Genomic DNA, 14,332 nt, shown 5'->3' with positions numbered 1-14,332 from the left:
GCGACGCAGCACACCTTCGGTCCTGCCCTTCAGTAGGCGCGCGACAACACCGCTCTTGAGTACCAAAGATGCCATGTTCAGAAGAACTGTTCACTCAATGTTCTATTAATGTTCAGGACACTTCATGTTCAGAAGAAATAATTAAAACTGTTAATAATGACATTTGAGGACTTTTTTTGTGAAATCCCTTATGCGGCCCAGCCTCACCCAGACTTTGCCTCCTGCGGCCCCCAGGTAAATTGAGTTTGAGACCCCTGATTTAAAGTAAACAAATCTAATTCAGATTTATCTGACCAACAGTTTACTAACATTTCATAAAAGAGCTACAGGTTTGACGAGGTAGTATTAACAGCATCAAAAAAAGACCAACCATAATCACAAAGTGCACTACAATACTGTTTATTTAAAGGGCCACGAACCCCCTACCCCCTTCCCCCCCTGTCTCAGCAGGGTGTTTTCACACTTCTAGTTTGAAAAAAGTCAGGAAAGAGGGCGAGTCTAGCTCTGTTTACGTGGGAGTGTCGGCGGAGGAAAAGAAGGAAGGTTTTGCAAAAAATGTGAGTTTCGATTCGACAATAACACAGACACAGGGGAAAAAGATAGTGACTGAGTGTACATGGACATCAGTGATCAAATTATTTGCCAAAATCTTAATTTGTCGACTGTAACTGCAGTTTGGCACTTTCACTTTCATTCAGGAACATTTCATGCATGCCCCCTATGACAAACAAAATATTGAATGGGGGAAACTGCTGGAAGAGTGTTGTTTTAATTGAATGTTTGATACCACATGGCGAATCGGAGAAAGAAAAAAAAACCTTTTAGTTTCTTTGTAACTTAGATGCACATGGTAGGTAGCGTCAGAAAGCCGTGTTTGTATAGACTATAATGTCACAAAATGTGGCGAAAATCCTACCCGACGATAAATAGTTTTATATATTGTATATAAAACAATTGTATATTGTAGTGTGGTATGGCTGAATAACCAAACTGTATTTCTATATTATTTATTTATTTAATTTTTTCATAGGTCATGTGCTGCTGACCTCCTGGCCATGTCACCCTTGTGAATAATATTTCGATCTCTATGTTTTTTTTTTACCTTGTTAAATAAAGGAACATAAAAATGTGCTTGCAAACTGTCAAAACCCTCAGAAACGGTATGCTTGTTACCATATTTGATAGCGCATCATAATAATTACAGCTTTTTGGTTTAAAAGCAATTAATCATGCAGGCCTACCTGGTATTATTCATACATTCATTGTTCACTTATAAAATTACTAATGATGAAATATTAAAGAGGAAAGCAACCATACATTTGTGTTAAATTTTAGTTAGCTTATTTATTAATGTTTATCTTTTAACCATATACTCTTTAGACATTTATATTATTAGGTTTTTGTTATTTATATAATGTCATGGTTAATTATTTAATAATTTATTTAATGCTAACTTATTTACTGGTAAATTCATTGTCATTTTTAAAAATATATACTTTATTATTATATCTCTTATTACTTTCTTGGTAACACTTCACAATAATGTTCCATTAGTTAATGATAGCAAATTAATTTATTAACATGAAAAAGGATATACATGAAAAACACATTTATTACAGTATTTATTAAACTGGTAATCCATTAGTTAATGTTAGTTAATGTATTTATTAACAAAAAATTGATGAAAAATATACATTTAATACAGTATTTATTCATCTTTATTAACGTTAGCTATTGAAAATATAGTTCTTTATTAGATCATGCTAACAAGCACAACTTTAGATTTTTTAGTAATGAATTAAATGTTGAATATCTACATAATATATAACTGAATGTTAAATTATGAATAATACGTGCTATTGTAAAATACATTACTAAAAATCATACATGCTAATACAAGTATTTATCATTCATAGTTCATTATTAATTTTTACCCATTTTTAGAAATTCGAAAACTTTGTCTGTAAATCCTGTACATAAAATTAAAACATGGTGTATAAAAGCATATAAAAAGTCTTATGTGGTCAAATATGTTTTTTCAAACAGGTTCCACTTACCGTTTCCGTGTCATTGCCATGAATAACTATGGTGAAAGCCCAGCTAGCGCCACCTCCAGGCCATACCAGGTCTCCATGTCAAGTTCACCTGTCTCGAACCGTCCAGTCACTGGGCCTCACATCTCTTCCACTGATGCTGTTAGTGATACTCAGATTCTGTTACGCTGGACCGTGAGTACACTTCACCAATACACTACATTCACACACTTTACCGTATACTAACTGCCAATTAATCTAAAATGACTGACATGGTTTGGGTTAGATTCTGAGTAGGTCTGTCACAATATTGACTTATCGTGCAATATCTGTACCTCAATCATTTTTGGTGTTGCAATATACATTCACCGGCCACTTTATTAGGTACACCTTACTAGTACAGGGTTGGCCTTCAGAACTGCCTTAATCCTTCATGGCATAGATTCAACAAGGTACTGGAAATATACCTCAGAGATTTTGCTCCATGTTAGCATCATGTAGTTGCTGCAGATTTTTTGGTTGTGCATTTATGATGCGAATCTTTCGTTCCGCCACATCCCAAAGATGCTCTATTAGATTAAGCTCTGGTGACTGTGGAGGCCATTTGAGTACTGTGAACTTATTGTCATGTTCAAGAAACCAGTCTGAGATGATTCATGCCTTATGACATGGCGCAGTATCCTCCTGAAAGTAGTCATCATAAGATGGGTACACTGTGCTCATAAAGGGTTGGACATGGTCAGCAACAACAGGTGTACCTAATAAAGTGGCCGATGAGTGTACTTTCTAATTGGGCCACATCGGGCTACCATAAACCGAAGAGTGCCTGCCATAAAGTCTACTAGGGATTTAGAAATTATACAAGCTCTGGGTTCATTCAATAAAAATACCCAACTTTACTCCTATAATAGTAGGAAAAAAAAATCTCAAACGAAGGCAGTTGGCTATAGAGGCAGCAGACAGCGAGGCAGCAGCCTTCTGTCAGGCACTCAATAACTCATCACTGAATAAACTGTGAGTTTTTCTATCATTCCGTGCTTCTGTAAGTGTATTATTAGCACATTAATCTTATAAAGGGTCTCGCCACTTGTACAAACAAATGTTGTTTCTGTTTCTGGCCTGTTGAAGGAATAACGCTGGAACCTCACATTAGCAGCTCTGAGCTTTAAACCTAATGTGTGTGTGCTAATGTTTTAGGCATATGCCTTTTATATCTAATGGCCAATTTAATTACACTCACATTTCATGCTTAATTCGAAAATGAGAGTGTAAAAACTGTCCAGAACTAACCACATAACAAGCTCTCTCGCAACGGACCTCTCTGCGTTTTTTTGTTCTTCTCTGCTTTGCCAGTTGCTCTCAAGTGTTTTCAGCACATTAGCAGTGTTTGTGTGTAGTTTTCCAGGCACAATGTAGTCGTTTTTCCACATCAGCCTCCGAGAGCCATCCTAAAATGACCAGTCAGATTGGTAATTGGCAGAGATATGGTCACTGGGGCAGTTTTTGCTGGAAAAAAGTATGTGTGTGAGATCAGTGTTAGCAGATTAAGAGGCTTTATCCTGCTCTAACTAGTGGAACGGAGAGAGATGAGCTATTTTTAGAAGACATGCATGAGAAGAAAAAGCTCTGACGGGTCTCTATAGAGTTCATCCAGAAATGTTGCACGTAAATGCTTTTCCAAACCTTTATGATTGTTTTTGTGTAAAATTAAATATTTTAAATGTACTATTTGTTATTACAAGCATCAGAAATGGAATTAAAACATTATAAAAGTATCCTGTACAAATTTCCCAAGCCTTCTCATGTCACACCATCAGTTTGGGTATTGACTGAATTTAATACTAAATAAATTCAGAAACTTTTAGCAATTAATTTAGTTGTTTAGCAGTTAATTTAACAATTTATCAATTGGCTGTTAAATAGTTGAATTAACATCTTAAATTTTCATTTGATACTTTATTTGAATGAAAAATACATTTACTTTCAGGAGGTCAAAGTGAAGCAGGATTCTTTGCACATTAACAATTCAGATAGTCATGATGTCTTGATTCTAGTTCAACTTTAGCTATCTTATCTTTTCCATTTGCTTTTTCCTGCCCTCTCTTTCATAGTACACTCCCTCCAGCAATAACAACACTCCTATCCAGGGCTTCTACATCTACTATCGGCCAACAGACAGCGACAATGACAGCGACTACAAGAAAGATGTGGTGGAAGGTGAGAGCATGCTGTCTGTCTTTATTCGGTTGTTGCTCATATTACACATGCTACTTGCACAAATATAAATAAACAGGCAATAGATATTGACTTATTTATGTGAAAATATTCACCAAAGCGTTGAAGATCGGCAATCGTTTACGTTGAACATATAATTTCGATGTCAAAAAGTGAAGGGGACATTTAAGGAGCTAAAATAAATCAAATCTCACAGTAGGGCTAATCATTTTGACGTCAGCTGTAAGTGCTGTGTCCAATCAGATTGAAGCATTCCAGATCGGCGTGTAGTATGAGTGTGTAATGTATATTCAGTCTCAGAGGGGGGCGGGACAAGGAAAGCGTAATCTGTTGATTGATGTGTAGTGAGTCCTGGGCTCCAAGTAATGAGCCAGTGTAAAATGTGTTTTTAATAAATGGCTGTCGCACTAATGGTCCTAAACTGAAACCCAACACTGGCCGCTCGGAGAGGGACTCAAGTTTCTTCTGAGAGGAATGTTAACTGCCGTCGCCTCCTATTTTTACCTTTTACCCCCCGATTCCATTCATTCATATTGGCTCCTCAATCCTCAAACAGCATGTTGTCAGAAAGACGCTGAGCTGATAAGATGACCTCATACGTCTCAGCATGTACAGACATACTGTAGGTCAGGAGTGTGTTCTGCTAATTTTACTTAGGAAATTATGTTTGTGAGCCATTTAACTTGCAATATGGAATTTTAAAGGGCAACATAAAAGTGTTTCCATCGCAGTTTATGCTCATCTTTTGTTATCGAATAAACTTAGTTATACACACATTTTCAAAACTAGTGCGCATCTTGGAGATGCGCACATCCAAAATGCACATAAAAATAGGTGGATGGAAACGCTATAGACATAGTGTGTGTGTGTGCAGGACATAACTGCACTAAACAGCCTGTGATGCATTTTTCATGTATGTGTGAGTTTGTAAGTGTGTGTGATTTCAGTTTTTCCTCCTCTCTCTCAGGCCGTACTCACACTATGTACAGTTGCCTCGAACCGGGCCAAAGCACGCTTGTCCCCCCTCCCGTCTCCTCCGACGGCCCGCGCTCACACCATATCGGGCCTCGGCACGCTTACGTCATCGCTGCTGCTCTGTTCAGTGAAGCGCTCTCTATGGCAAGCCTTTTTAGCATTTAAATCTTTGTTCTGACTCCATAAATATATTTCGAGATATCTCTAATTATATTTTGACTAGTCATAATTATAATTCCACTAGTCAGAATGACAATTAGAGATATCTGCAATTACAATTGTACTAGTACAAAATCAGATTGGAGATATCTGCAAATATATTATGACTAGTCATATTCCTCCATTGACTTCCATTGAAAAATATTTGCAGATATCTCTAAATGAGGTTTGATTAGTCACAATTGTAATTAGAGATATCTCTAACTGAGTTTTTACTAGTCATACATTTGGAGATCTTTAATTCGTCATATTTAGAAATATTTACAAATATATTTGAAGATATCTCTAATTAATTTACAAATAGTCGAATTACAGTTGTAGATATCTTGAATTGGATTTTTGACTAGTCAAAATTCATTTGGAGATATCTCTAATTACAATTATGACTAGTCAAAACTCATTTAGAGATATCTGCAAATATTTTTCAATGGAAGTCAATGGAGGAATATGATTAGTCAGTCATAATATATTTGCAGATATCTCCAATCTGACTAGTCGAATTATAATTATGACTAGTCAAAATATAATTATAGATATCTCTAAATATATTTATGGATAGTCAGAACAAATGCTAAAATGGCTTGCCATACACTGAATATGCGGGGACACGCAGTCAGATATTTCTTCAGACACTTTTGGCGCTCATAAACAATCATAAAGTCGGGCTTTGGCGCGTTTTGCGCTCACACACAAGCGTACCGCGTCAAAGCCCAAGTGTACCGCGCTCAGGCACACCTCTTCCAACCGGGCCAGGGCCGGCCAAGTGAACCGTGCTTGAGCCCGATTCAGCGCACTCACACTTCTCCAACGATCCGGGAAACGGGCCTGGGCACGGTACGGATGGCATAGTGTGAGTAGGCCCTCATTCTGCAGTGCAGCAGCTGGTCATTTAGTTTACACAAGCACGCTCTAACTGTATTAAATAAAGCCAAGCGAACTGCACAAATAAAATATTGTGGCACAAATTGTAATTAGAGAGTTGGCTCTTGGCTTATGTGTGTGTGAGACTGCGGCGAGCTGCTGCTACGAGCTGTGAGTGTGTGTAGGTGTGTGTGTGTGTGTGTGTGTGTGTACACAGGGCTTTGAGTGTGTTCAGTGGGAATACTGGAGCCAGGCCAGAACAAACGTTAAGCTGCCTTATAAGGAGCCTGTCTGCAGCAAAGCAACTGTCTGAATCCTTTTGGGACACTGTGAGATTGAGAGCATGAGTGTGTGTGTGTGTGTGTGTGTGTGTGTGCGCGCTTGCACGTGTGTCTGTATGTATGTGTGTATGCATGTATGTGTGTTTGTGTGTGTGAGAGAGAGATATATAGAGAGGAAATGTTTGTGAATATGTGTGTGCGCGCATAGGTGTGTATGTGTGTTAACGTGTGTGCGTGTGTTTATGTCTGTGTGTGTGTGTGTGAATGTGTATGTTTTCAAATAGGTGTGTGTGTGTGTGTGTGTGTGTGTGTTTGTGTGTGTGTTTGTGTCTGTGTTTGTCTGTATGTTTGGTTGTACGTGAATATGTGTGTGTCTGTATGTGTGTGTTTGTCTGTATGTTTGTGTGTATGTGAATATTTGTGTGTCTGTATGTGTGTGTTTGTCTGTATGTATGTATATGTGTGTTTCAATAGGTGTGTATGTGTGTAAATAGGTGTTTGTGTGTGTGTGTGTGTGTGTGTGTGCGTGCGTGTGTGTGTGTGTGTTTGTGTGTGTCTGTCTGTATGTTTGTGTGTATGTGAATATGTGTGTGTCTGTGTGTTTGTCTGTATGTATATGTTTGTTTAAATAGTTGTGTATATGTGTAAATAGGTTTGTGAGTGTGTGTGTGTGTGTGTGTGTGTGTGTGTGTGTGTGTGTGTGTGTGTGTGTGTGTGTGTGTGTGTGTTTGTGTGTGTGTGTGTATGTTTGTGTGTATGTGAATATGTGTGTGTCTGTTTGTGTGTTTGTTTATGTATATGTGTGTTAAAATAGGTGTGTATGTGTGTTAATAGGTGTGTGTGCATGTATGTTTGTGTATATGTGAATATATGTGTGTCTGTATGTGTGTTTGTCTGTATGTATATGTGTGTGTGAATAGGTGTGTATTTGTGTAAATAGGTGTGTGTGTGTGTGTGTGTGTCTGTGTTTGTGTGTATGTGCGTTTGTGCGTGCGTGTCTGTGTGCGTGTCTTTCTTTATGTTTGTGTGTATGTGAATATGTGTATGCATATGTGTGTTTAAATAGGTGTGTATGTGTGTAAATAGGTGTGTGTGTGTGTGTGTGTGTCTGTGTTTGTGTCTGTGTTTGTGTGTATGTGCGTTTGTGCGTGCGTGTCTGTGTGCGTGTCTTTCTCTATGTTTGTGTGTATGTGAATATGTGTATGTATATGTGTGTTTAAATAGGTGTGTGTGTGTGTAAATAGGTGTGTGTGTGTGTGTGTGTGTTTGTGTGTGTCTGCCTGTATGTTTGTGTATATGTGAATATGTGTGTGTCTGTATGTATATGTGTGTTTAAATAGGTGTGTATGTGTGTAAATAGGTGTGTGTGTGTGTGTGTGTGTGTGTGTGTGTGATTGTGTGTGTCTGCCTGTATGTTTGTGTATATGTGAATATGTGTGTGTCTGTATGTATATGTGTGTTTAAATAGGTGTGTATGTGTGTAAATAGGTGTGTGTGTGTGTGTGTGTGTGTGTGTGTGATTGTGTGTGTCTGCCTGTATGTTTGTGTATATGTGAATATGTGTGTCTGTATGTATATGTGTGTTTAAATAGGTGTGTATGTGTGTAAATGATAGAGAAAACTGAGACAAAGCAAATGAATTGTGGTTAGGATTTATCAACACATGCTTTGAAAGAAGAAGTCCATGTCCTTCAGTACAGCCGCTCTCATTGCATCCTGTCACTTCCTCCCCTCAGGCTTCAAATTCTGGCACATGATTGGTGAACTCCAACCCGAGACATCTTATGACATCAAGATGCAGTGCTATAATGACGGCGGCGAGAGCGAATACAGTAACGTCATGATCTGCGAGACCAAAGGTGAGAGTCTGAAGTACCGTCACAGGAATGCTATACTTAACATGCAGACAGGAACCCATAAAGCCCCGGTGCTAATGACAGAGGACAGCGAGCAATGGTTTTATTATCGGGTAGACAAAGAGAGACATTGTGCTGCGTCTCCTTGACATCATTCACTGATAACTGGCCTTAATGCAACACTGTTGAAATCCAAGCAGAGTGTCATTCACAGCCAGAGCAAATAAAAACATCGGACTTGCTGCTACAACAGGCTTTAAGACTGACAACAGATGCATTGTTGTATGCTAGCACTTGTTAGGGTTCTGGATTATTGCTAATACTTGGGGATAGACATTTCAACAAATCCATGATCCTAAGAATTAAAGCATTAGTATTAAACGCTGCATAATTAATCCTGTTTAATTAGTTCTACAGTGCATCAAATCAAGCACTTTATAAGCAACAGATCTTTAAAGGTGCTATATGTACGTGTTGACTCTTCTAAAGCATGAAAATACCATAATACAGGGGCAAACTCCAAGTCCTGGAAGGCCGGTGTCCTGCATAGTTTAACTCAAACTTCCTTTAACATACCCGCCTGGAAGTTTTTGTATACCTAGAAAGAGCTTGATTAGCTGGTTCAGGTGTGTTTAATTTGGGTTGGACCTAAAATATGCAGGACACAAGCCCTCCAGGACCGGATTTGAGCACCTCTGTCATAATATGTTTGCAGATATGCAAGAAGTCAACATTCTTGTTTATCTAAAAACAATGCTAAAGTCAGATATTCTGCTTCGAAATTGCACATTATGTGTCGGCATGTCTTTGTTTTGGTCTCTTTAACCCGCCGCAATGCCAGTTTAGCCAATTATATTTCAGCACCTGGAGTTGCCTTGGTGGAAAACAGCGTATTTCATTCAATCTGTCAGGAAGGATTTTGAAGTATGTGTCCGTGACCGAAACGCGACCTCCGGTGGACAGTAGCAGACTCCGAAATGAGACACAGATTCAGAGTTCCACATGAGGTGGTTTTTAATTAGCAAATAGTACAAATATTGTGAACGTAAACATTAGGTGAGCAGGTTACATTGTAACCCCGTGTCCTAACAACACAGTACGTGACAAGATTTGCAGTGATTTGGCTGTTTGCACCAGACAAAACACGATAGAAGTTTAAATAAGGTCATTTAGAAGCACAAAATAGTGCACTCACTGCATGAAATGCTTATAATTTAATTGTGTAGAGTTGCTGAAGTTTACCCTGTGCGTTTGTGGTTTTAAAGAAACTTCTTTGGTACGTGAATCTTGTCAATGCTATTATTCAAAAAGTTAATGATTCGCACTCAAGTAATTGCTCTGTACTGTTTTTATAATATTTTCCCAGAGATGGGTTTCGGCTGGAAGGGCATCTACTGCGTAAAAATGTGCTGGATAAGTTGGCGGTTCATTCCGCTGTGGCGACCCCGGATTAATAAAGGGACTAAGCTGACAAGAAAAGATGATGATGTCTTTATATTATAATTTAATTACCACATATTAAACCTCTTAAACATTATTAAATGTAGATGCTGAATCACTGATATGTGTTCACTTGCAGAGTCACAGTTCTAACGTTCAGTTTCAAGCGGTTTATTTTATTTTCAAGATCTTAGGGGAACGATCTATTGCTGCTTTCAGTAGTATGGCAATAAATGTCATGTAAAAAAGCATTCAAACTCAAATTATTAGCATTTAACACTGAATAAAGCACATGAGGTCTGTTTGAGGTGACCATTGTCAGTTTTCTGTTGTTCAGTTGTAAGCAATAGATAACGTTTCTAAAGTATAAATTTCAGGTGCTGTTAGAAAAAAAAAAGATTAATATTTCTTCTATCACGAGCCATTTCTTTCATTTAGAACATGGCCTAAATCAGCCTTTAGACTCGATAGTCAGGCTCGCTCCTGATGGTGTCTCCAATCTGGCAACCTGCACTTGCGTGTGTTTCAAACCAGGCATGCAATACCTAGTTCAACCATTAGGTGTCAAACTTACATACTGCACCTTTAATGATCGAAAATAGTTGAAATCTGATAGTATTTGCGCCTAAAGTCGGTCGGAACACCCTAGTAAGCACTTCTAAACTCAGCCTAAACATTACATTTTGTAATTTTTTTTTGCCATCAATTTTTGATGTTTTAAGTTAAAAGATTTTAACCCTTATATGCTGTTGGGGATGTCTTCATCCAGTCTGGGGTGATCTCGAGTCTTAATTCAGTCACAGCTTTCTCTGTTTTTCATCAAATAGAAAGATTTATGGTGACAAATCTTATTTTGACACATATTTTGGGAAATGCTTTGAAAACATAAAAAATTCAACAATACAATCTGGGAAAATTGACAACCATTTCGTTATGTTCAGGGCTGTTTTTGCCCCATTGACTTCCATTATAAACACATTTTTTGATTGCAAAGCCATGACACCATATAATCATGCATTCTTGATTGTTGGTGGATTTCCTTATTGGGAAGAGGTGAAATGTTTTATTTTAACCGTTGATCATCAGTTGTAGTGCAAAAAAAAAAACTTTCTGACCTAAAATTATATGGCTGTATGGCTTATAGTGTGTGTGTGTGTGAGAGAGAGAGTGTGTGAGAGAGACCTTTGCGCACTTACTTTAATATGTCTGAGAAAATCTAAATAAGTAGCTCAGCTCTCAGAACATAGTAAACATAGTAAGTGTATTTATGCACACACAAAATAAATAGTCGTTTTAATCCATAGAACTCCATATAGAAGTTGGAAACTTTTGTTGCTCAGACCCATCTTAAGGGTTAATGCTGTCAACTCATAATCAACAGTATAAATGACAAATTTGACCTCTTCATAACAGGGAAAACACCATCAAACATAACAAAAACAGCCCCGAACATAACGAAAGGGTAGGCTGTTTGAACAGTACATAAGAGTTAAGTGATTTCTTTCCTAAGCCATGGACAAAAACAACTGGCAACAACGAGAATCAATACATTAGACAGTATTAAACCAAAGCTATTGAGTTTTGTGCACACCGGGACTATTAATGATTGACTCTTTTTGTCTGCTCTGTTCCTCCAGCCCGGCAGCCTCCAGGTGTGCCTAGCCTGCGTCCTATCACTCCTCCAGGCTTCTATCCTGCTGATACACCCAGCCAGCCAGGCGGCCTGCTCTACCTGATCGTGGGCTGTGTTCTGGGCGTCATGGTGCTCATTCTGCTTGTCTTCATCGTCATGTGCTTATGGAGGAATAGACAGCAGAACAGTATGCATAGTAAGTCTCAAGCTTTCAGGTCTATTTTTTATTCAAACGCTTGTTGGGGGTTGACGAATGATTATCATGCTTTATACCAGGAGTGTTCCTGAAGGATCTACCTTCCTACAGAGCTCCAACCATGATCAAACACACCTGAACCAATTAATTAGGATCCGAACAGCAATTGTTAATTACAGGCACGCGTGTTTGATATGGGTTGCAACTGAAATCTGCAGGAAGACACATCTCCAGGAACACCCTGCTTTATACATACAGTATATTTCATTTATGCTGTTTGAGCAAGAAAACTAATTTGCAAAGTTGCACTCCAAAGTCACTCCAAACAGGGTACTTTTGACCCTTTTTAAAACGGGTTACTTAAAGAATCAATTTCTTCTTCAGCCACTGTTATTATTATATTTAGATACGTAGTAATGAGACCAGCAGTGCTCTGTTGTTTTAGTTTATGTAGTAGGTCTGTAAGGTTAAGAGAGGTTATGTTGTGTCAATAATGCCTTTATGAATTTGAGTTGGAATCCACCTCCTGATCTATGCCTGGTTTTCATTGCCTCTCGCCGACAGCCGGCCCTTTGAAGTTTTCTTTCTTTCTCTCTTTTTTCCCTCTCTCTTCCACTCTCAATGAGATTGAATAACAGAGTAAACAGTGCTGGCCGCAGCGGTGTGTATAAGTAGTAACACAGACACACCTCCCCCTGAAATAGGCCACAAATGGCCCTGCTAACTTTCATCACACACACTCTGGTTTGCTGCTACTCCACTTTTCAACTGCACTTGGCAAAAGCATCATAATTTCATATTCATGCTTCCTTTCTTTTTTTATTATTTTTTATTTTTTTGCTATTTTTAGTGCAATATAGACAATTAGACAAATTTCCAAAACATAAAATATACAGTGCTCAGCAAAAATCCCTCTAAAATTCATATTTCTATAGGATGTTTTACAATATTTGTATGCATATAAATTAGATTAGTCAGTGCCAAAACTAAATCTGGATTTAATCTAACCAAAATGAAGAGCATAGTGCAAAAATGAGTACACACAAATGAATATATTGGGGAAAACTATTGAATAAAATATTAATAAACAGGGAAAATCAATTAAATTTTTTGCAATAACACATTTGAATTTAAATGGATTAGTTATCTAATTTTAGATATCCAAGATATGTTGTAATTTAGGCAATTTTAAAAATACATTGATTTTAAGACAACGATACAATTTACTTTAGAAGAGTTAAGAAATTTATAATACTGATGTTTAGACAATATTTAATATTTGGCAGAATATCAGTTTCCTCAAAAGATTTAGAAACTCTTATTGGTTCATAAAAACAGTTATTAATGATTGAACACTAATACAAATGATCATAACATAGAATCAGATCATCATAGTAGAATTAAAGTGGTTGTAGAAGGATCACATGACACTAAAAACTGGAGTACTGACTGCTTTGAATCAAAGAAGTAGATTTTATTTTATTATTATTTAAGTTAGATTTTATTTAGAGATTATTTATTTAGTTTAATAAATTTTAAAAATACTGAAATAGAAAAAAATATACATTTAAAAAAAAAATTGGATGTAAAAGCATCACGACACAAAAAAACTGGACTGCTTTGAATCACAGTAGTAGATTTTATTATTATTAATATTATTATTATTATTATTATTATATGATTTAGATAATATTTAGAGATTATGTATTTATTTAAATAGATTTATTTATTTTAAAAAGTACTGAAAAAGAAAAAAAATGATTTTTTTAAATTGAAAAGTGGTTGTAGAGGGATCATGTAACACTAAAATCTGGAGTAATGACTGCTTTTAATCACAAAAAATAAATTGTATTTTATTATTATAAACATTTAATTTTATTTAGAGATTTTTTTATTTACTTTAATACATTTTGAAAGTACTGAAATAGAAAAAACTGAAATTTTAAATCGAAAAGTGGTTGTAGAATGACACAAAAAATTAAAGCAACGACTGCTTTGTATCAGAGAAGCACATTTTATTTTACTATTATATAATTTCGATTTTACTTTGAGATTATTCATCTATTTGAATAGACTTAATTTCCTTTTAAAAGTACTGAAATAGGAAAAAAATATCATTTTAAATGAAAAAATTGGATGTAAAAGCATCACGACACAAACTGGAGTAATGACTGCTTTGAATCACAGAAGTAGATTTTATTATTATTATTATTATTATTATTATTATTTTTATATAATTTAGATCATATTTAGAGATGATTTTTATTTTAATAGATTTTATTTATTTTAAAAAGTACTGAAATAGAAAAAGATTTAAAAAAAAAAACTTAAATTGAAAATTGGTTGTAGAGGGATCACGTGACACAAAAATTGGAGCAATGACTGCTTTGAAGCACCGGAGTAGATTTTATATTATTAATATTATTATTATATAAATTTTAAAATATGAATTTTAAATTGAAATAATATTTCCTAATATTGCTGTTTTTACTGTCTATTTGAAAAAAAAAATCTATGCACCTTTATCTAAGCAAAAAATACATTTGAACTCCGCTCATAATAATTACAGAAAATAAATTGCAAGTAATTTGAGCATGCACTAG

The 14,332-nt window shown here is 36.3% G+C and overlaps 1 protein-coding gene across 1 annotated transcript in view; it reads left to right on the top strand.

Annotated features, from left to right (window-relative positions):
• Positions 1 to 14,332, top strand: part of cdon (cell adhesion associated, oncogene regulated) — a 77,986-nt gene that overhangs the window by 51,480 nt on the left and 12,174 nt on the right. The window contains 4 exon segments of the mRNA NM_001081628.1: positions 2,047 to 2,228; positions 4,145 to 4,250; positions 8,341 to 8,463; positions 11,538 to 11,729. Coding sequence (NP_001075097.1) covers positions 2,047 to 2,228; positions 4,145 to 4,250; positions 8,341 to 8,463; positions 11,538 to 11,729 — 603 coding nt within the window.

The sequence above is a fragment of the Danio rerio genome, chromosome 18, assembly GCF_052040795.2.
Source record: "Danio rerio strain M-AB ecotype USA chromosome 18, GRCz13ab, whole genome shotgun sequence".
Taxonomy (NCBI): Eukaryota; Metazoa; Chordata; class Actinopteri; order Cypriniformes; family Danionidae; genus Danio; species Danio rerio.
The sequence above is the reverse complement of the archived record's forward strand: the minus strand, read 5'-3'. Positions and strand labels throughout refer to the sequence as shown.